The sequence below is a fragment of the Dipodomys merriami genome, unplaced genomic scaffold (assembly GCF_024711535.1).
Source record: "Dipodomys merriami isolate MVZ:Mamm:240054 unplaced genomic scaffold, mDipMer1.0.p SCAF_49, whole genome shotgun sequence".
In the NCBI taxonomy this organism is placed as follows: domain Eukaryota; kingdom Metazoa; phylum Chordata; class Mammalia; order Rodentia; family Heteromyidae; genus Dipodomys; species Dipodomys merriami.
In genome coordinates, this window is record NW_027206057.1 from 6,551,155 (window position 1) to 6,575,405 (window position 24,251).

General features: G+C 37.6%; 1 protein-coding gene across 1 annotated transcript in view; it reads right to left on the reverse strand.

Annotated features, from left to right (window-relative positions):
* Pgap1 (post-GPI attachment to proteins inositol deacylase 1) overlaps positions 1-21,959 on the reverse strand; it is an 87,962-nt gene extending 66,003 nt beyond the window's left edge. The window contains exons 1-4 of the mRNA XM_069995711.1: positions 21,749-21,959; positions 14,717-14,870; positions 12,808-12,983; positions 1,297-1,468 (exon numbers count right to left, since the gene is read on the reverse strand). Coding sequence (XP_069851812.1) covers positions 1,297-1,468; positions 12,808-12,983; positions 14,717-14,870; positions 21,749-21,895 — 649 coding nt within the window. The 5' untranslated portion in view covers positions 21,896-21,959. The remainder of the gene's footprint in view (positions 1-1,296; positions 1,469-12,807; positions 12,984-14,716; positions 14,871-21,748) is intronic.
* Between the last annotated feature and the right edge of the window lie 2,292 nt (positions 21,960-24,251).

Sequence of the window (24,251 nt, forward strand, 5' to 3'; positions counted from 1 at the left end):
AAACCTCAATAATGAAATCACTTTTCAAAGAATCATTTTAAATGGAGTTTGAGTAATTCTATCTTAACCTACAAGGCTTATCTACATATACCATATAAAATGTACGAGAGGAAAGGTGGTCAACAAATATTTTAACTATTAGCCTTTGACTTTTTTCTAATTCTAAAGTCATTTATGAATACTAAAAGTAGTCATTTTAATTTTAATTTTTTAATCCTTTACTTTTGTTAGTAAAAGATTTCTACAGGGTAAGTTTAAATTGTGGTAACAGAAAAAGTTGACTTCATATCAGTACCATAGTACCAAACACGTCCGGAAAATAAATTATTCCTTGGCAATGTTCAGGTAGGCACTTGATAAAACTATTTTGGTAACAGTCATTAGGGGACATTTCTATCAAATAAAATTTTCAATAAAATTAAGATAATACAAAGTTTGTGGGTAAAAAGTTGTAGGACAAAGAATCTTTTCTAAATATGTTTTACTCATATGACAAGCAGCAATAGAGATAAGACTTCAAAAAGAAGTTGAGAGAGTAAGCATTTAATTCTATCTATCTATTTAGACAGGGTTTTGCTAGGTAACCCAGGCACTGACCTCAAACTCCCAAAGATCTCGCTCAACATTTAAATCTCATTTTGTGACAATATCATTATCTGATTAGATGACATCAATTACAAACTATTACAACCTATTCAAAATTCCCTGAAACAGGACATTATTCAGTTTTATTTTCTATTTTTACATTATTCAGTTTTATTTTCTATTTTTACAGTAATGTACCTCAATTAAAAAGCAGTATAGTATACAAAGGCTAAGAGCACAACCAGCAGCAAGTCTGCCCGGGCCTAATAAATACTGGCTTCTTTACTTTTTGGCCACATGGCTGGGCAAGAACTTTATCTTGGCGGTGTCTCTATCTATAAGCATGAGAGTAATAACGTTCCCTAACCCAAATGGACTACAGTCCTTTGTATAATACTCAAAATATAGTAAGAGCTGAATAAACACCAGTTATTCTACCTCACTCTATCATTCCCAAGAATAACTAAATTTTACTACCTAGTAATTATAAGACACTTGTCAACCATGTTAAGGAGCTATGGAAAGAGAAAACTAACAAGGTTCCCAACTAGAAGCCTAAGGTGAAAGACATTAAGGATGGTCTAAATTGTGGTGATTTTCAACTGAAGTGTTCCACACACAATGTAAGTGTATTAGGAAAGATCTGTAAAATTTGCTTGTTTAATCCTGAAAAGCAGAGAGGTCAGCTAGTGTCTATGTCATAGTACTCACCTGTAATAAAACGATCCAATGGCATCACAGGAGCAACATGAGGTGTGGCTTGTGTAATAAGCAGATTTATGAGATCCTGTTTAAAATTTTTCAGTGTAAGCAATGCTCTTGCAACAAGGCCACCCATAGAATGACCAATTATTGCCACACTTTTTGGAGCAAATTCTTGACCCTGTTTAAAAAAAAAATCATGGCATGATTAAATTTTATTATCATAATAAAAATACAAAATACTTCTATTTGTGTAACAGCTATATAATAGAAAACTTAAATGATATGAACACCTATCATAAGATACAGAAGTAGATATAGTTCTGATCAGTGTATAAGTAATGTTTTATATACTGACATTTTAAGAGTTATATTCTGGTTTAGAAATTGTGTTTATTGTTATGTTGTATGCTGCTAAGGGATATATATTTGCCGTACTTCCAAATATTAGATTTTTATAAGATACTACAAGACCATTTGTTTAATACTGATAATATATAAAAATTAAAAACAATAATAGTTGTCATAGAAAGAATATTACCTTACTAGACTGGTATTTCCTAACAAATTATTTCTCTACAATACATTTGGGTTTAAAAATAAGTCTGCAGGGTGGGGGGAGGGAGGAGGCTGGGAAGGGAGGTGAAGGGTAAACAAAGGAGGAGGCTGCAATGCTTGGTAAGAAATGTATGCATTATCCTGCCCATGTAATTGTAGCCCCTCTGTACAGTATGTTCTCAAATAAAATAAAATAAAATTAAAAAAAAAAGTATGCATTATCCTGCCCATGTAATTGTAGCCTCTCTGTACAGTATGTTCTCAAATAAAATAAAATAAAATTTAAAAAAAATTAAAAAAAATAAAAATAAGTCTGCATTACATTTTTTTACTGACTATATAATTTTTTCAGTGTTACCTTAAAAAAAAATCTTGTTTCTATCTCTAACCTCAGTCCTATTATCAAACTCTGATTCATCTCCCCCAACACTGGTCCTTCACACATGCCTTTTCTTCTGTTTCTTATCAGAAGAGTTAAGACAGTAGGCCTAAGACTGCTATCTTTAGAGGGGACTGAATACAAGGTAGGCTCTAACCTTATATTTAATGTTTCCCACTATTTCCTAAAAGACTGGCTCACTCTATCTAAACAATGGAAATCATATGGTTTATGGTAAATACCTATTATCCTTCAGGTTAGAATTTTCGTATCTGCTAGGCAGAGAATATCCACATAAAAACCTTGGACAACAAGGTTTGTTTTGTTTTGTTAACCAGGGTTTCTTGCATGCAATATGCTAAGTGTCACAATTTGCTGGCATATATTTAAGTGTTTAGTGTAACTCCTCTGTGAGAGGACTTTTGGAAGCCTGTACCGGGTTTCCTCTAGATTTCATCCTGTATACCTTCTTGCCTTTTGCTAATTTTGCTTTGTATCCTTTCACTATAATAAACAGTAACCATCAATAGAATTGTATGCTGAATCCAGTGAATCCTCCTAACAAATTGTCACACTTGGTCTCGGGGATCCCAAACAGAGTTAATCTTAGCAAAATCTAACCTCCATATTTATTCTCTGAAACATATCCCCTTTGGCCTTTTCAAAAGTACAAGACTGGCAGTTCTTATTTCTTTTTGCATCACTGCTTCTCCTTCTCCACTAGATCACTTCTATTAGTGTACAAATATAGTTATTCTTACTTTGAAAAAGCAACACCATTTTCCCCTTAATGATACTTCTAATTTTGTCAGTAATATTCAATATTTACTATCTCTAATTTGTCAACATCTAAAGTCCTTAAATCCAATCAAATCAGGCTTTCACCTCAACACTCCACCAAAATGGCTCTTACTATGCTTCCAAAGAGTCTAATAGCCAATCTTTTTATTTTTTGCCAGTCCTGGAGCATGAACTCAGCCTGGGTGCTGTCCCTGAGCTCCTTCTTAACTAAAGGCTGGTGCTCGACCACTTAAGCTACAGCTCTACTTCCAGCTTTTTCTATGATTAACTGAAGATAAGTGTCTCACAGACTTTCTAACTTTGAACTGTGATCCTCAGATCTCAGCCTCCCAAGTAGAACTTAATAGTCAATTCTTAATTCTCATCTTATTGGACCTATCATCAGTATTTCAGACAAATCTCTTTTTTCCTTGTTGAAATATTTTATGTGTTTCACTTGATGAAACTATCCTGGTTCTCCTGTTAATGCATTGGCTGCTCCCTTTAGGTTTTGTGTGTGTGTGTGTCAATTATGGGATTCGAACTCAGGGCCAGGGCTCTGTCTCTGAGCCTTCTGTTTGCTCAAGGTAGTGCTCTACCACTTTGAGCCACAGCTCTACTCCCTTTTTTGTTTTGCTGATTTCTTCTCATATTCCTCTACCTCTCAAAAATGAATGACCTAGACCTCAATCCTTTTAATTTTTTTTTTTATGCCAATCTTAGGACTTGAACTTAGGGCCTGGGCCCTGTCACTGACCTTTTTTTGCTCAAGATTAGCACTCTACCACTTGAGCCACAGCTCCACTTGTAGCTTCTTTGGTAGTTGGAATACAAGTGTCATGGACTGCTTACCCAGGCTGGCTTCAAACTGCAATCCTCAGATTTCAACCTCCTGAGTAGCTAAGATTACAGGTGTGAGCCACTGGCACCTGGCCTTTAATCTCTTTTCTACGAATATTAATTCTATTGGTGATTTCTTCTACTCATCTGGCTCTAAACACATCTGTTCACTGTCAATCTCCAAGTAATTATCTCCAAACTATATCTCTTCTCTTGAACTCTAGCCTTGAACTACAATTATACAACTGCTGTATTTGGAATAATTTGTGCATCTCAAACCGAACCTGTCTTAAACTGAACTTAGTTTTCTCTAAATCTGTTCTTGATCTTTCCCATTTCATCAATGACAACTAAATTCCTTCAACTGTTTGGCAAAAAACGACATTATCCTCAATTCTTTTTCTTCTAGAAAAACCTTCTTATCTGATATGCCAGCCAATGTTTGCCTCGCCCTTTAACATATATATCTGGCATTCTTCACAACTGCTATCAACTTGACTCAAATCATCATTATACCTTGCCTGAATTATTGCAATAGCCTCCTAACTGGTCTCTCTGCCTCTACCCTTAGGTCCCTTCAGTATATGCTCAAAAGTAAGTAAAATATGTTACAACTTAAGAGCATGTCATTCCTCTACACACAACCTCTTAGGGCTTCATATTCCAGGTAAAAGGCAACATTTTAAGTTGCCTATATATCTGTACAATTTATCTCCTCCCACAATCTGCTCCAGCTCACACAATCTGCTCAAGCTCTTCATTTCCTTGTCTTTCCTAAAATACAACATACATATGTGTGCCTGACTGTTTATGCTTCCTCTCTGCAGGTTTTTCCTCTCTAGACATTTAAACAGGTCATTCCCTAAAGTACTTGGTATGTATTAAATTGTCCTGTTTCTCAAGAAGTCTTCCCTGGGCACCCTTATTTTCAGCTGTAATCTTCTGTCCTTGACTGCTTATGTCCTTTCCTATTAATTTTCTTTCTGGCATATATACTATAGAAGAATGGATATGTCAGTTTTATTATCTGCCCCACCTATTAGAACAGAAGCCACACAAAAGGTTGGACTTTGGTTTTATTCACTGCTATATTTATTTACAGAATCCTGTGATAATGCCATACCTAGATCTTATCCACTCAATGAGATTCTGTTGTACTCTCTTATTGTACTTGCTTGTAACAGAAATTTTGCTTTATAAATATCCCAATTTCTAAAAAAGCATATTAGTCCTATTATAAATTTCATATGTAATCATCAGAAAAATTCTGAAGTAAAACAAAGAAGACAAAACTACCTAACACAGCCAGATGCCGGTGGCTCATGCCTGTAATCCTAGCTACTGAGGGGGCTGAGATCTGAGGATCATGGTTCAAAGCCAGCCTGGGCAAGGAATGTCCATGAGACTTTTATCTCCAATAAACCACTAGAAAACCGGAAGTGGCACTGAGGCTCACATGGCAGAGCACTTGCCTTGAGCTGAAGAGCACAGGGACAGCGCCCAGGCCCAAAGTTCAAGCCCCACGAATGACCAAAAACAACAACAACAACAACAACAACAACAACAAAAACCTACCTAATACACAATTAAATGCTTTTGATTGCTAACTGTGAAATTATAAAAAAAGTCTTATCTTTTTGATCATTTTATTTCATCTAACACCATATCGGATATTAAAGATCTTGTACCAAAAATGCCTGCTTTCTCAGCATAATACTCATAATCACTCATAACAGAAGGGACGACCTTCTATTACTAATATACTGTTTGTGTTTGTTTTTATTGTACTGCAACATAAATGTGTCCTAAATGTAGTCAAATGATTTTCTAAGTCTATAGAAATAATCTTACATTGAATTAACTCCTGAATATTAAATCAACGTTTTAGCTTAGGATAAACTCTATGATGTATTGTATTTTCAATATGTTGCTGGATTTACATTCTAATTTCGGTTGAGGATTTTATATTTATGTTCACATTCTAGTTTCTTTTCAAACAACGCATTGTCTGATTTTGATACTCTCATTTGCTGGCACTTATATAAGATGTTATTACATTTTGTTTCTATTTTTTTCCTTATCTCCTCTTTATGCTATGTTACACTAGATTTGAAAACACGAATCTTGTGTTTCCTCTTCCTCTAAAAGGATATTTTTGTAAGATGGATATTATTCCTTTTTAAATGTCTGCTTAAATTTACTACTGTGAGTCATTTAGTCATGGGTTTTTTTCTATGGTAAAATTTTTTATTAGAAATACAAAAACTTTTAGGAAGATATAAAGCTATTCAGATTTTGTTTCTTATGTCAGTTTTGTAATTTATGTTTCAAAGAATTTCTGTATTTCATCTGAGTTGTCAAATTTACTGGTATAAAGTGAATCATAGTATTCCTTTATCATCCTTTCATATATGTAACTCTGTAGTAATGCTCCCTCTTTCCTTCTTGATACTGCTTATGTCAATTTTTTTAATCAGTTTTGCAAGTATTTTTAAGAATCAGCTATTGGTGTAAGTTATTTTTTCTATAATTAATTTTCTATTTCATCAGTTTGCATTCTCATTTTATTTTCTTCTTTCTTTGTGAAATTTTTCTTTCTTTCTCTAGTTTCTAAAGCTGGGACCTCAAATTATTCATTTCAAATACTGTTTTGTTGTTGTTGTTTTGTTTGGATATACTAGGGTCTGAACTCAGCCACACCTCTTTATTTTGGCTACAGTTGTTTTTCAGGTAGGATATCCTACTCTTTGCCAAAATAGGCCTCCTGCATAGCTGGAGTGACAGGCACATGATACCATGTCCAGCCCATTATTGTTTTGTTCGTTTGTTTTTTTTTTGGGGGGGGGGTGCAAATACGTAAGCTGGTAGTCAGGGATTCATACTTGGCTTTCTTGCTCACAGATGGTGCTCTACAACTTGAGTTACATCTCCAGTCTGGCATTTTGCCTATTAATTGGCAACATAGTCTCATGGGCTAGCTTTAAACTGGTATTTTCTAGTCTGAGCTTTCTGAGAAGCCAGGATTACAGGTGTGAACCATTGGAACCCAGCTTGTTCTTGTTCATGTGGGAATCTCACTAAGCTTTTGCCGGAGCTGGCTGCAAACTACAACCCAGTTTCTACCTTTTCAGCAACTAGAATTACAGGCATAAGTCACTGGGCCAGGCCTAAACCCAATCTAAGCATTCAAGACTATGTTTCTTCTAACAACTACTTGTTCTTATAAATTCTAACATTGTATTTTCATTTTAATTCAACTGAAAATATTTTCAACTTTCACCCGTGACTTTTTTTTTAACCTTTGGGATAATCCATATGGCTCTGGATTTTTCTGATGTCTCCTTATTGATTTCTAAGTTAACTCTGCTATTTTCAGAAAATACTCTTTGTATGGTTTCAATACTTTGAAATTTACTAAGACTTGGTGCACTTACACAATGTTTGTACACTTGTTGGGTATAGTGTTCTATAAATGCCAGTAAAGTTAGCCTGATTAGTGTTGCTTAAATCTTCTATAGCCTTACCGATTTCCTCTATTTCATCAATTACTGATGAAACAGTACTAAAATCTCTAATATTAATTGTAGATTTACCAATTTTTTCATATAGTTCTATTAGCTTTTGTATTTTGCATTTGGAAGCTCTTATTACATACTCAGAGCTGGTGTCCTCTCTTGATTGAACATGTGTGTGGGGTGTTGAGGGTTTAGGGGGAGAAGAAGAGGAGAAAAGGAAAGAAGGAAAGAGGGAGAATGTGTCCTGGGGCTTGAACTCAGGGCCTGGGCAATGTTCCTGAGCTTTTTTGCTCAATGCTAATGCTCTACCACTTGAGCCACAGCTCTACTTCCAGCTTTTTAGTGGTTAATTGAAGATTAGAATCTCATAGACTTTCCAGCCTAGGCTAGTTTTGAACGGCCATCCTCAGATGTCAGAGTCCTGAGTAGCTAGATTACTGTGAACCACTGGCATCCAGCTTAAACAGATTCTTAAGTGTACTGTGTAGTTCTGTTTTCTACAAGCACTATCTTATACAGCATATAACTCTGGAAGTTATTCACCTTGCACAACTGACACTTTATAATCATTAAACATTAATTTGCAATTCATTTTCCCCATCCCAGATCCCTTGTAACCATCATTATACTTTCTTTGTATTAGTTTGACTACTTTAGATGTTCCATGGAAGTAAAGGAATGTAACATCTGTCCTGGTTTATGTTACTTAGCATAATATCCTTAATGTTCGTCTATGTTGTATATTATACAATTTTCTCTTTTTCCAGAGCCAAATATTTCACTGTATTTATGTAGCATGTTTTTTAGGGGCATTTAGGATACTTCTCAACATGCTGGCTTTTACAAATAATGCTACATTGCTAATGTCTTCAAGATCTCCATTCCAATTCTTTTACATGAATATCCAGAAGTGAAACTGCTAGATCATATGGTAGTTCTATTTTTAATTTTTTTCAGTCATCTCCACACTGTTTTCCATTGGTACTTACCACTTTTTATTCCAACAGTGCACCAAGTTTCTAATTTCTCTACATCCTTACCAATGTTTGTTTGCTGAACCATCCTAACAGATGTAAGGTGGCAAACCTCAATGATTTTGGTTTACACTGCCTTGATTTTTTTTAATTCTGTTTTTCATATACCTATTAGCTGTCTATACATCTTCTCTGGAGAAATACGTATTCAAGAGTTTAGCCTAAAGTCCTGGGAGTATGGTTCAAGTGGTATAGCCCCCAGTTCACTGCTAGTCTACAGAAATACTAGTTCTAGATGTTCTAGGATTTTTTTATCTTGCAACTTATTGAATTCATCTACTAGCTCTAACAGAGTTAGTTTTGATTGTTTTTGAGGATTATTTTATTTTATGCTAGTATTACAAGCATGAACCACTGGTATTGGGCTTTCTTGTTATTGTTGTTATTGTTTTTATTTTTGTTTTGTTTTGTCTCCTAAATACAATACTGAATCATCTGCAAGGACAGACAGCTTTTCCTTCTCTTTTCTGGTTTGGATGTCTCCTATTTCTTATTCTAGTATAATTGCTCTTCCTAGGACTTCTATAGTATGTTGATTAGAAGTTGCAAGAGTAGGGATCTTTGTTTCTAGAGAAAAAGCTTTCAAATTTTTACAACTGAGTATGATGTCATAAGGAGTAATTCTAAAGTTCCATTATGTTTCTTCCATTTGTTATTTAGCAACCTTCTTTTTTGAATCATAATACATAACCTTATTAACATACAGTTACTATTACACCCCTTCACAAAAGTAGGTTTAAGTTAATAACTCTGCTTAATCTTATACACATCACTTTTTTACTATTATGTCAAATACTTTTCTTTTTTTGTACTTTTTTATTGTAAAAATGCTGTACAGAGGGGGTTACAGTTACATGAGCAAGGTAATAAGTACATTTCCTATTGAGCATTGTTGTCTCCTCCTTTGTTTTCCCCCTACCATCCCTTCCTCTCACCTCCACAACTAACACTCCTCCCTTCCCAAGCCCAAAAGTTCATTTTCAACATAGTGTCTTGTACATCTCATTGTTACAATGGGTCAACCTGTATCCTTATTTAAGGATTTTTCTTTTAATTAGGCCATAAACCTTATAATTCGCATCAGTGGTAGAATATTTGCCTAACAGGTACAAGGACCAGGGTTTAAGTTGAGCACCACAACTTAAACCTTTGTTTAAATCTTTGTTATAAAGAATTGCTTCTTAGCTGGGAGCTGGTGGCTCACATCTGTAATCCTAGCTACTTAGGAGGCTGGGATTTGAGAATCATGGTTTGAAACCAGCCAGGGCAGGAAGAGTACACGAGACTCTTATCTTTTTAATTAACTATCAAAAAGGCAGAATTGTAACTGTGGCTCAAGTGGTAGAGCACTAGCCTTGAGCAAAAGGCTCATTACTGCCTAGGCCCTGAGTTCAAGCCCCTTGACCAGCAAAAATAAGAAGGAAGGAAGGAAGGAAGGAAGGAAGGAAGGAAGGAAGGAAGGAAGGAAGGAAGGAAGGAAGGAAGGAAGGAAAGAAGGAAAGAAGGGAGGAAGGAAGGAAGGAAGGAAGGAAGGAAGGAAGGAAGGAAGGAAGGAAGGAAGGAAGGAAGGAAGGAAGGAAGGGAGGAAGGAAGGAAGGAAGGAGGAAGGAAGGAAGGCAGGCAGGCAGGCAGGCAAGCAGGAAGGAAGGAAGGAAGGAGAAAGAATGACTTTGCTTCTATTTCCAATGAAGAAGAAAACCTAAAAAGAAAAAATAGCCATTTCCACTGGTGTAAAAATGTTAACTACAGGGCAGACCTAATTTAAATTTTACTAGTTTTTACATTCATGAACTTTTTCTCAAATTTATTCTTATTCCATCTTAAGTTTCTTCTGAGTTCTTCAGTCTTTGTTGTTTTTGGATTCTGACTTTTGAAGAGCATAGGCCAGTAGCTTTGTTTTTTTGCAGTGTGCCTCTAACTTGGGTTTGTTTTCTCATGATTAAAATGAAGTCCTATGCTTTTGGCAATGATGCCACAGAAAAGCTGGAGCATCCTTCTCAATGTACCATGTCAAGAAGGCTCAGGGTAACAGTGTGTGTTATTAGCAGTAATGCTGACTTTGGTTAGGATTATCATCTGCCAGGTATCTCCACTGTAAAATTATTCACCTTTGCAGTTGATAAGTATATTTTCAAACTTTCACTCACTAATTTTAACATCCACTGGTGAGTTCTATCTGTACCAATTACTATGCTATTCCCTCTCAGGGTAATTTTATATTTTCCTATTTCCTTCTGGTAGTAACAAAATTACCAGTATGTACTTCTCTGACAAAGTCTTTATTTTGCCCCTCACTGAAGGACATTTTCCTGTATATACAATATTAGATTAAGAGGTAAATCTTACCTCCAGGATCTTTAAGATGTTATTCTATTGGTTTTGGCTTCATTATTTCAAGTGATAAATCATTTGTTAATTTTTATCATCCCTCTCTGAAATTGAAGATTTAATCTAGGTGCTTTTAAGATTTTTTTTTTTACCTTAGATTTATTACCTTATCAAGTAGACTATATTACACCAAGGTTGATTCCTTATGTTTATTCTGCTTGATATTCAGTGACTTCTTGGGTCTATAGTTTAAAACTTGGGGAGGGGAAAGAGGTTTAATTCGTTGATCACTTTTTCCTTTCCAATTTCTTCTCTCTTCTTATGAGGTTCCAATTATACACGCGAAACTCTTCCTACTGTTCAGATTCCTGAGTCTCTGATCTTCTCACCTTTTAATCACCTGTGCTTCAGACTCAAGAAGCACAGGTTGTTTTTGTTTTGTTGTCCTATATTCAAATCCAATTATTTCTCCAATGATGTTTGTTCCTGCTGAAGTCTAGCTTATGAATTTTCTATTTTTGATATGTACTGCTTTAGTTCTATATTTTCTTTTTGGTTTGTTGTTTCTATGTCTCTGCTGAGATGCCCCATCTACTTTCATCTTATGTGTAACATAGCTTTGTGTGACATGTTTGAGGTCTATATGTAAGCCCTGTTCAGGTGGGTTCTAGAGTAGCTATTACTTTAGAGCTACGGGGCTTCAATTGAATGCCTACTGTTTTTAGATAGGTTCTTCCTCTCTAGCTAATCAGAATGTCTGTTTCCTAGAACCACCTAGCCTCTGAGTTCTCAGTTTAGCTTATATATAACTCCCCAACAGTTATTTTCCCTCAGGCTTGTACAAAGGTATTTAAAGGAAAAAGATAGTTCACTCTAGTTGTATTTCATCCCTGATACTGTTAGGAAAGCAATATCACAGAATGATTTTGTATTCACCAGTTTTATTTGTTGTTTGCTTTTTGAGTTTGGGTCTTGTTATACAGTCTAGGCTAGCTTCATGATGCCTCTGTTTCCACCTTCCAAGTGTATTACTGATACGTACCACTGTGTGTAGCTGTTTGTTCTTTTAGATTTCTCTACAGAAAACATATCCCATGTTTTTGGTTTTTTGTACTAATTCTAAGGCTTGATCTGGGCACTGTCCCTGAATGTTTTTGCTCAATGTTAAGGTTCTACCACTTGAGCCACAGCTCCACTTCCATCTTTTTGGTGGATAATTAGAGATAAGAGTCTCAGGGACTGTCCTGCCCAGGCTGGCTTTGAACCAAGATCCTTAGATTTCAGCCTACTGAATTGAGCCATTGCTACTCGACTCCCACGTGCTTTTTCTACCTGAGGTGAACATACTTTACCACTCATTCTTGGTATGTCATACTGCCTTTTAGGTTCTCACTCTATGTGTATCCAGTACAACATTCAAAGACTGAAATAATGGAAACTTTTAGAACTCCTTTCTTTGCTTCTTTCCCTTCATTCTCATAACTCTGGTCCCCAAAAAGCACTTCAGTAGTCCCAAACTACAGTTCTCTACCTTCTTCAGTTCAGCAATATTAACATGCTCTGTCAATCTCCACCTACTTGCCTATGGTATAGAAAACGCTGCCTGAGAAAAGACAAGGGCAAACATGGAGCTCACTCTTTTCAGAGAGGAGGGATCATTCCTGGCTGTTTAGTTTTGATAAACCTGTTTAGTTTTTATAAACCTCAGATGCTCTGAGCAACTGTTTTATAATTGTTTATCTATGCAGGTAGCTTCTACTACCACTTAATTAGTCATGGCTAGAAACAAAAATTTTCACTAATGGTTTTTAGGAACTGCATTATATAATTTATATATATATATATATATATATATATATATATATATATATATAATTTATATGTAAAGATTTTAAAAAATTATTTCCTGAAATTCACATGGAAGGTTTCTTGTACACACAATTTAAATTATGACACCATCAGAGTTCAAGACAACAAACTAAGAAACAAAAACTCCAAACTTTCAACTTGCAATATAAAGAAATTTACGATTTTAAATACAGTTAAGTTTCTAGATGATGTGGACAGACTGTACCATTGACTTTACCTTGTAGAGTTTGAGAATTGTCTTAATGCATTCATGCACAAACTTAGTCTGTTTCTGAAGACTTCCACCATACAACGCCACCAATTCTTCGTTGAAGTTCACACTAAAGAAGTCAAAGTGGTACTTGAAGTCAATGTCTTCTGCTTTCCTAAGTGCGATAGAACCAATAGAACGAACTGCAGAGGAAAAAAGAGTAAAGACTATAGTAAAGTTTCATTCATTTTTGCTTCAAAGTCTCTTAATAAATAATTTTGTGGTAGAGTACTTGACTAGAATGTCACAGTCTTGGGTTCAACCCCTAGCACTGTGATCAAGCAATCAATCCATCAATAAATCAATCCATGAATAAAAGCAACGTATTCCAGGGTGACACCTATTAATACAACCAATTTAGAACAAATGAACTTAGCAGATGTATAACTTATACACAGTATGCATGCCCTACATAAATTAAATAAAAAGTCAACAGGTCATTCTTTACTTGCTTTCCTTCAATAGAGAAATAGTAATAGCTAAAACAGGAAGAATTCCTTGAAGAATAAGAAACAGGAATTTTGCCACACTTACAGAGGATTTTAAGAATGAGAACTTTTTACTTGGTTTAGACACTTATTCATGGTTTGTCTCTTTCTCTTACATATGACATCCAATCCATCTATCTTCTTCCAAATACATTCCCAGGGGAGGCTTCTCACCACTTCCATCACATTCTTTCTAATCTAAGCCCCATTATGTCTTGCCTGAGCTTCTCTAACAGCTTTCTAACTGATCTCTCTGCCTCAACTCTTTTTGTTTTGTTGCCTTTAACAAAACTGATTATGAACTGATTACATCTAAGTGGCATAAAAATCAACAGTAAACATTTTGGCAAACAAAACACCTCTGCTTTGCTATCCCATTTTTAGCAACATGCTATTTGTATTATAATTCATACTATACAACTCACCAGGTAACACACGCAACTCAATGGTTTTTAGTACATTCACTCCCTCTATGAGGATTGTACAACTATCTCTGCATTCTAATAGTCATTCTTAGTTACCTCAAAAACAAAACCCTCCGCCCCAGAACAGTCACTTCTAATTCCCCAATTCCTCAAATTATTTTATATGCTCTAATACACATCTCTATGAACTAATCTATTCTCAACATTTCATATAAATGAACCAATTACATAATGTAGAAGACCATACTATACAATTATTCGATGTTTCATGGTGTTTCAAGGTTCATGAATGCTGTAGCATACATCAGCAACTCATTCTTACCTTTCAGTTTTTACAATCTAAATAATGCTAGTGTAAACGTATGTATGGCAAATTTTTGTGTGAATGTTTATTTTCACTTTTTCTTGGGCGGATACCCAGAAGTAGAATTATTAGATTAGATGATAGTACTATATTTATATACTGAAGAACTACCAAACTGTTTTCCAAATGGCTAAACCATGTACATTCGCACCAGCAATGTATAGAGGCTCCAATTTCTCCACACCTTTCCTAGTACTTGTAATTAACTATCTGGGTTTTTTGCTTTTTTTTTTTTTTTTCTTATTATAGCTCTCTTAGCAGGTATAGGATGGTATCTCATTTTGATTTGCATGTGTTCATACTAATAACGTTATCTTTCTTGCTTCTAATCTTGCCCTTTAATAGCACAATCTCTTCACAGCAGAGCCAGAATGATCTCTTCTTAAAAGTAAATCATAGCTACAAGGCTGATTAAAACTTTGAATCTGAAATTTTTCAGACACACTCTTTCTCTTAGAGGAAGTGTCATATACTTGGGTCTCTCAGTACTTAACAGGGAGTATATACTTCACTAGCTTCCTTTGATTCAGTGAGTATGCATAGGATTCTAAGTGTTTAATTGAATTTTATAGCTTTAAATTTTCACTTCTAATACTTACCTTGCTTGTAACTTCCAGCATTACCAGGAAGAAAAAGAACTGGAATTCCTGTCAAAGGGAGAATTTTGTGTTCTTCAGCATAGGATCCTTCTCCATAAAGATATAACTCATATGCTGGATAGCGTTTTGCCAGTTTCTTTGGAAGTTCTATTTTCTATAGCACAAACAGTAAATAAAGTAGGTACATTTTAATCAGTTTTATCAAAACAATTCAGCCTCACTGTATGCAATTCTAAAATAAACAACTTTCAAGTAGTACATTATAAAAAATGATCTAGATACATTAATGTTACAATGAAATCTACCTTATACAATTAATGTATGCTAAAAATAAGAAATTATTGTTAATGATAAAGCCACACTTAAAGCACAAAACAAGTTCTACTTACAGGTTATTCATAAATGAAATTATTCTTGAATTATGTAATTTTTGAACCACATTGTCTTCAGTTAAGCATTAAATGAGTGCACCTCCAATTCCACCACATATAAATTATTCACGATCGCCCCCAACAAGGATAACTAATATATGTCAGCAAGTTACATATTAATATACTTGGAAATGCACTTAATCTAAAATCAGTATCTATACATCATTTAAATAAGGATAAAAGCTTTCCACTATTTAAATCAATTTTTTGCCATTTTAAACTGCTACGTAATGTCTTTCTTTTCACTCAGGCCCAACTACATATTCCAACTGTTGCATCTTTAAAGAAAAGGAAGTTTGTTTTCTAATGCAGCTTTCTGAACTCTCAAGTTAATATGCTTCTTATAACATGCTCAACAGAAAAATCTGAACCTCACATCCATGACCTGTTCAAGACTTATACACTATTTTTACACTGAACATTCCAGTGAATTAACATGTTTCAGTTTTCGTGGATGAGCAAGCCTTAGTCTACAACTCACAGTACTGAGCAAAAATTACCTTGTAGTTTACACATATTTTTGTAAATGTAACAAAAATCAGGCCTAATGTCAAAGACTGAGTCTCACTATGTAGCTGGGCTGGTCTTGATCTCATGATCCTCCTGCCTCAGCCTCCCAAGTGTTGGGACTACAGATACATATGTCTGCCTTAAAAAAAAAAAAAAAAAAAAAAAAAAAAAAAAAAACCTCCCTTTTTTAAAGGATAGTAAACATTAAAAATAAAATGAACTGGATAAAAAATTGAAATAGAAGCTGGGCACCGGTGGCTCACGCCTGTAATCCTAACTACTCAGGAAGCTGAGATCTGAGGATCTGAGGATTGTGGTTCAAAGCCAGCCCGGGCAGGAAAGTCCATGAAACTCTTTAGCTCCAATAAACCACCAGAAACCCGGAAGTGGTGCTGTAGCTCAAGTGGTAGAGTGCTAGCCTTGAGCTGAAGAGCTGAGGGACAGGGTCCAGGGCCAGAGTTCAAGTCCCATGACTGACCAAAAAAACAAAAAAATTGAAATAGCAACAAATTAACGATCTGTTTAATGTGCTTGATGAAAAAAAATGTATTGTATGAACTTCAAAAACATTAAATGGTGTTAAAGCCTGATGAAAAACCTCATTATTTAAAAAACAAAATTCTGATCTGTGCATATTCTTGAACATTCCTTTGAGAACATTACAATAAATAACCTTTGCCAATTTTATCTCAGACATTTCTATACAGACAGAATAGCATCCTTGGCTATCTTCTCAAAGACTCGAAATACATAAATACTAACTTTAGTATTTGCTTTATTAGTTCCAATCTTGATTATGCACACTATACTATTGAAAATAAAAATAGTTCATTTTTTTTACTTTTTGGATTCAAATAAAACAAAAAGAAAATATAAGAACAATGCAATCGTTTTTTAACTACTCCCAGATAAGTATACAAATTTGAAATAATAGTACATACATACTAGATCATTTTTTTTTTAGTACACTAGCTAAAAAAACTTTGAGCTTGGTTGAAAATTAATGCAGGGGCTGAATGTGGCTTAGTGGTAGAGTGCTTGCCTAGCATGCATGAAGCTCTAGATTCGATTCCTCAGTACCACATACAAAGAAAAAGCTGTAAGTGGTGCTATGGCTCAAGTGGTAGAGTGTTAGTCTTGAGCAAAAGAAGCTCAGGGACAGTGCCTAGGCCCTGAGCTCAACCCCCAGGAATGGCAAAAGAAAAGAAAGAAAAAGAAAATTAACTCAGAAGAAAAGGAAATTATATATATGGAAAGAGAGAAAGATTTAAAAAAGGAAGCAAAACAGTATGACATATTTCATGACAGTCTATAATAAAAAATTTGTGAGAAAGAACATTTAAAAAATATAAATGTATCCTTATTTGTTAAAGAATACAGATGGAAAACTGTAGGAATAAAAAGAGTACAAGCAAGAGAGGAGAGAGAAAAGTTAAGTGGTGGAAGTTATAAGCAAGTGGCAAAATTGCATTTCTGAGTTCAAATTAGGAATGAGTGGCAGGAAGATACAAAAAAGGTAACTGGACAGACTGATATAAAATATGTGCACATGCACAGAGGAGGAGGAGGAGGAGGAAACAAGTCATGGGATTCAAAAGGAAACACAGAACCTTAATTCCCAATATAAACCAGTTATTTTTATGTATTATTTAACATAATAACAAGACCTTTAATAAAGATCAATTACCTTTACCTTAAATATTATCTCTATGATAATATCCTGCCCCTGATTTCTGTTCTTCCTTGATTGTCATTCTTAAATCTAACCTAAATATCTAGCAAAAGACAACTCCCAAGTGCTAGAAAAAATGCTGGTTTAAGGAAGTGTGAATCTTATTTTATGATATACATTTTTTAGTTGTGAATGAAAACTACAATTGATCACCATATTTAACCAGAAAGAAAAAAATTATGAAAATAAGTGCAGATAATTTAAAAGTTTTTACAAAGGGCTCTCAGTCTATTATTCATGCTAGTCCTACGAATAGTTCTAGGAACTCCAGTTTGATTTTAAAAGGAAGGAAAGAAATGGTACTAGTGGCCATGACTGTAATCCTAGCTACTCAGAAGGCTGATATCTAAGGATTGCATTTCAAAGCCAGCCAGGGCAGGAAAATGTGTGATTCTCATATTTCCAATCTACCATCAAAAAACAGGAAGTGGAGCTGTGGCTCAAGTGGTAGAGTTCAAGCCCCAGGACCAGCATGTACAGGTGCACACACAGGGGGTGGGGTGGGGGGAACAATTGAAAATTTTCAAGTAATAAAGCCTTGAGAGAGATCAGTAATTATTAATTATTTTTAATTTAATCAGTAATTATTTTACCTACTTTATCATTTACAAATACTATATTTTAAAATGTATTTTGAGAAACCACGAGCATAATATAGGGGTGAGATTGATTGGAATATCTCACTGCCTGAAATTACATGTGGAAAGGTTGTAAAATTAGTAAGCTAGCAAAATATATATCTTTGATATATTCTAAATATTCAGAATAATAGACACCGCAATCTCTTCTGCATTGGGGCTTTTAGTTATCCAGTTCCAATATTATTATCATCATCAATTTGTGTCTGCTTCTAGAAATATTTTACATCTACACGAGCAAATATGTTTTTAGATTATTTTCTCTTGTAAATAGAAATATACTACAAATACTGCTAATGCAATGTATCTTGGCACATTCCTACCCTCATATATTTTATTTATTTCTGCAGCTTTCGAATTATACATGCTGGATGGCCAAATTCAACAAATCTTCTGTAAAGGCTTTGAATCCCCAACACTAATGAATGCTCTCTCTCCCATGAAGAGCTTGTTGGTATTGTCTTACACTGAAATCATAACCTTCACATTATATAGTGTTACTATACCTCCATTCACAAGGATTCATTTATCACCAATTCCAAGTTTGAACTCCAGATATTCCTGGCACAGGGTAGTAATTCAATAAATGACTTGTGCTAAATAAATATCACATTTAGTAACAAAGCATGATTCAGAGATTCAGTATCACTATTTACTTTCAGATAACCATTAGTTCCCACATATGAAAAGAGCTAAATCACTATATGAGCAAAAGTAACATAGATATTCCTCCTCAGATTCGACAATTTACTTAAAACCATTGACTGCCAAATAAGTTTTGCCTTGCTGTCTGAAGATGGCAAGAAACTTTAAAGATTAGTATTTTTCTCAGTAGATTCAAGACTTATGAAATGACCAGTTAACTTTGAGTAGTGAAGTGACTAATAAAATCATAGGTAGATGATGAATAGAAATAATTTTAAGGGTATTTCTTTTTTTCTTTTTGGATGGTAGTGAGGTTTGAATTCAAGGCTTTTTACACTTGCTAGACAGGGGCTCTACCACTTGAGACATGCCCCCAGTCCTAAACAGTTTTAAATTCAACATTCCTACTTCTAAAGAATTTAAATTCCCTGTACATTTTTATTCAAAGAAAAAGAAGAAGAAATGATATGTGTTTCAACTACCTCTCCATTTCTCCTGCAGGCTGGCTCAAGATGCAAATAGTAGAAAAGAAAGCATCAACAAAGAGAAGAAAACGCAACGACTAGAGCATGACATGCACTGGATACCATCCTGTATCTGACTTAAAAATATATATATAATCGACACTAGGGAATATATATTCATATGAAAATCATTTAGCAGCATGATCTCATTTATTTAATCTCACTACATTTAAAAAATTGCTCATTTCTATAGATGAATTTCAATTGTATTTGTAAAATGACAGTTACAAATATAAATGCCTGTTAAAAAAATAACTGGTGTGGGGGATGGGAAGGTGGCTCAGTGGTAGAGCACTTGCCTTGCCTGCCTGAGGCCCTGGATTCAATTCCTCAGCACCACATAAGCAAAAAGAAAAAAGCCGGAAGTGGCGCTGTGGCTCAAATGGGAGAGCGTTAGCCTTGAGCTGAAGAGCTGAGGGACAGCGCCCAAGCCCAGAGTTCAGGACCCACAACCGGACCCAAAAAAAAAAAACAAAAAAAAACAAAAAAACAAAACAAAACTGGTGTATAAAATACTGTAGTGAATTAACACTACATCATAAAAATAAAACCTGCTTGTTTAAGGATACAGGTGGACCTGTTGCAACAATGAGAAGTACAAGTTGTCATGTCCAAAACGAGCTTTACAACGGCGGTGGGGGGGGGGGGGGTGGAGGGGAGGGAAGGAGAAGGATTGGGATTGGGGGGGAGGGGGGAGGCTGGGAAGGGATGTGAAGGGTAAACCAAAGGAGGAGGCTGCAATGCTTGGTAAGAAATGTACGCATTATCCTGCCCATGTAATTGTAACCTCTCTGTACAGTATGTTCACAAATAAAATAAAATTAAATTTAAAAAGTAAAACCTGCTAAAAATGAGTATGGAAAAACTTCTGTCACTATAATTACTGTACTAACAAATTAACAGAAGTGTAAATCCCTCAAAAGGCGATTTGAATGAAAATAACTAAATACATACTATGCAAAATACAGCTCTTTTGTACAAGCTACACTAATTCTAGCTTTCCAGTCAATTCATGAGGCAGGAAATGCATCTGTGACTTCCATATGCTTTGTTCCCAACACTAAGGAAAGCAATTTCTACTACTGAATATTAAAATAGCTTCAATAATTGTGGGCAACCTAAAAATAAGTGAGAGCTAGTACTGAATTGCTCCAAAGAGATTTTATTTTCACCAAATCATGCAATACACAAAACTAAAATGTGTTACTTCCATCTATTGAGAGTTTCCTAATAATGAAAGGGGATTATAATAAGCTCTATTTCTAGTTTTTAAAGACCATGCATTTATCTATTAAATTAACTCTGAGAAACATAAACCAGAACAAGGCAATTTGCTTAAAAATGAAAAAAAAACTGTAATGTTAAAATTTTCTCCATCAACAGCATATGAAATCCAATGTTCCCACTTCCCTATAACCACTGATGGGGGCGGGTGGGGGGGCGGAAGGTGAGGATTTCAAAAGGAATGAAATCTGCATTTTCCAAAAATGTATCCACAGATAAGGATACTCTTCAGCAATTTAAACCTTACACGGTTTCTAAGTGTAAATAATAGCACAAACAGATTCCCTCCGGAATGACCTGTACCCAGGAAGCAATGCTGATTTCCATCCTTGACTCTAAAGAAACATGTGCGCTGCCGTTTAAACAGTATACAAAAGATACCCTTGGCCAGCAGGTATCATCTGCACGTGCATTTTATAGAAGTTGTAATAGGCAATCCGTCAATGAGAGGTCCATTTAGAAATAAAAGAATCTCCCCAGCGATATTTCCTTGGACAGTTGTGTCATCGGTTACCATCTCTTTTTACAGCTAGACATGAATGAAATTCTAGATTCTACCGCGCCAAACTGATGAAGCAATTAATTGAAAACATTCTAAGTGGATGGGAGGAGAAGGGCGAGGAGGCCCGGATCGCTTCAAACTGCAAGCACCGGAGTCCACAAAGTAGCCTCTACGAATGGATTGCAAATCCCGGAGGCCACGGGTCCAACCCGACCCAGCACCTACGGAACAGGTGGGTCCACCAAGCCTCTCCACAGAAGAAAACTCCCAGGTCTTCGGCTTCGTTCCCCCTCGGGTCCGCCCTTCACCCCGACACCCACCGGGGAAGCCCCAAGCCTGCCCAACAGCTCGGGTCCCAGCCCCGAAAGACGAAACGCGACGAGCAAATCCCCGGGCGCCAAGGGAAGAATCTGGGCGCGGGGAGGGGCGGGCACCTGTTAGGACGCGAGGGCGGGGAGGACGGGATCCACCACGCCGAGGAGCGTGGGGACGGCCTCCCCGGGGGTGACCGGCGCTCGGGTCCCCGGCCCGTCGGTGTCCGGGATCGGGCGCCCGGGCGCGGCGAGGACCGGGGCGGCCCGGGGCGGGCTGTCACTCGGGGAAGCCGGGACACCAAGCCCGGGAGAAGGCGGGGCACCCTGGGGCTCTGCGGTCTCCGGGCCGGGGGAAGCAGGCGAGGCGGGCCGAGGGGTGCGGAGAGCCCGGCGGGGGCGGGCCCCGCACCGGCGACCCTGGTCTCGGGCGCCCGGCGAGGGAGGAGCCGTACCTGGTACTCGGGGTACTCAAACATGTAGCTCATACTGCACTTGTTCTCCTCGAAGCCGAAGAAGACATCCCACAGCCCCAGGGTGGCCAGAAAGATCATGAAGACATAAAAGGCCAGGTTCCCGAGGTTGACTGAATGAAGAAACATGGTGGTGGTGGTGACGGTGCTGCTGCCGCCGCCGTCGCCTCCGCCGCCGCCGCCAGGAGCGCGGGGTCCCGGAGCCCAGACACCGCGCGAGCAAGAAGCCGCCACCCGCCCGCGCCCCAGCCGAGCCGAGCCCAGCCGAGCAGCGCGCGCCTGCGCAGAAGCCGCCAGCCCGCGCGACCGCTGCTCAGTGCGCCTGCGCACAGCCCGCCCGCCGCGGCTCCCGAGGGAGGAGGGAAGGAGGCCCCGGGAAGATGGGGAGGGCGGGGTCGGCCGCGGGAGAGCGAATCTGAAGATAGGGAAAAGCGCGGAGGGTCGGGCTGGAGGATCGAGAGGAAACGGGAGTGGGCGAGGAGAGGGAAAAGGAGGAGGGAAAGGAGGGAGGCCAGCTGGAGGGAAAGCAGGCGGGGGGGGGGGGGGGGGAAGCCCCGGAGGCCCGGAGGGGGAAGGGCGGAAGGGGGCGGGGGAGAGACGGTCTTCGAATTAACCCGGGCGGGCGCGGGAGCCCCGCGTCTGCCGGCGACTGTGAGCGAGCCTGGCACCGCACGAACACCTTTCCCCGCAACAGTTGAAGAAAAGCCCCCGCGCTCAATTTTGGAACCCCCCCCCCCCGCAATCTCAGGGCACAGTCGCCGCTCAGGACCAGTTAGCGGGGAGGAATACTTGGCCCCATCCCTGACCCCCGGCTTCGGCCCTTGTAGATAACAGCGCTTTAAAGCACCTGATCATTAAAAAAAGAAGCAGGAGCAGCCCCACGCTGCTGAAAGCCCGAACCCCAGAGGCCTATTCTTTCAGAAAGCATGAACAGAAAAGCCCACAGCACTGGCCAACAGGTATCTGCGTGCTCAGGTCGACGCTGCCCAGGGCTCCCCAAATCCCCCTCCTCCTGGGGGAACTGGCTCCACAAGAACGCCAGAAAGGTAGTTCTGCGCCACCACCCCCCCTCCTACTCCTTAAGGGGATGTCCCAAGTGCATCCATTCATTTTGAAGAATTTCGGTTTGTTTTTGCACATAGGGTTTAAAAAAGCTCAGAACTGTTCATAAGCTCTGTGTAGCAGCTTTCAAAACACTGGAATGTTACCAGGAGAAACATACACCCCTCTGCGTGTGTGTGTGTGTGTGTGTGTGTGTGTGTGTGTGTGTGTGAGAGAGAGAGAGAGAGAGAGAGAGAGAGAGAGAGAGATTGCAGAATTCTTAGAATGGTTCTTAACACGGATTCGATTTCATTTGGACTGATTTTCTCATATACCTTGTATGCAGAGGAAGTTTGGCTATGATACATAAAATCAATTTTAAAACTGAAAGGAAGCGTTATTGTTTATCTTGAACAGCATCCTGACATCCTCAGTAAGAAACTAGGAAGGAGAGGAAAAGTGTTCCTTCTCTCAATGTAGAAACATTGGTAAGTCTAATCCAATACAGCCAGCTACTAGATGTGGAATATTGATGGAGGAAAAAAAAAGAGGGAAATGAAGAAGCGGGTTCTTTTTATGTGGAGATAAATTTGGTAGGCCCAAGGATAAATTTGAAGGACCAAGATAACAGATGGGAGAGCTGTGGGTAACATTAACCAGTGTAACTGTTAAGTAAAATGTATTTTAGATGCACTCTGCATGTTCTTGATGTGGTGGTAAATTCACTTGGGAATGTTATGTCTTTCTAGTCTGTTGATGGTGATAGATGGTTGTAGAATTACAACATAACTGGATTATCATGAAGAACCTGTTTTGATAGGAGCACAATGTTTAGAGATAAATGTGATAAAGAGGAATGTATAACAGAGTTCTAACATTGTTGAGCCCACAAAAGAGAGACTTCCTGGAGTGTGGGTAGAATTACCAGTTAGTGCAAAAGATCATGAATCATGTGGGGAAAGACTTAAATTACAGATTAAGTGGGGAGGAGGAATCCACTGAGTCTGTATGAGTAGTAGTAACATTACAAACTGAACAAAGCATATCATAGGCAATACAGTGATGAATAACAAAGGATTGAGTCCACAGTCCATCAACCTATCCTCATCACAAGGCTTCATTTGTTTATGAAGAAGAGTTTTGCCATATATCCCAGACTGGCCTCAAGTTTGTTCTTGAACTGAGAATCTCCCTACCTTAGCCTTCCTGTGGCTGGGATTACACATGGGCACCATGTTTGGCTCTTATCACAGTGCTTCTTAAACTTTGCAAATTCTGTTTACAAGGTTCTGATTCATTAGTTCTGGGATCCAAGAACTATAGAAATGAGGGTCTTAGATTCTACATTATGTCAGTGATCCCAATGATGCTGGTCAATGGACTACATTTTGAGTAGCCAGGATCTATTCTACCTGATAACTGCTATTTGAACACTGAACTTGAA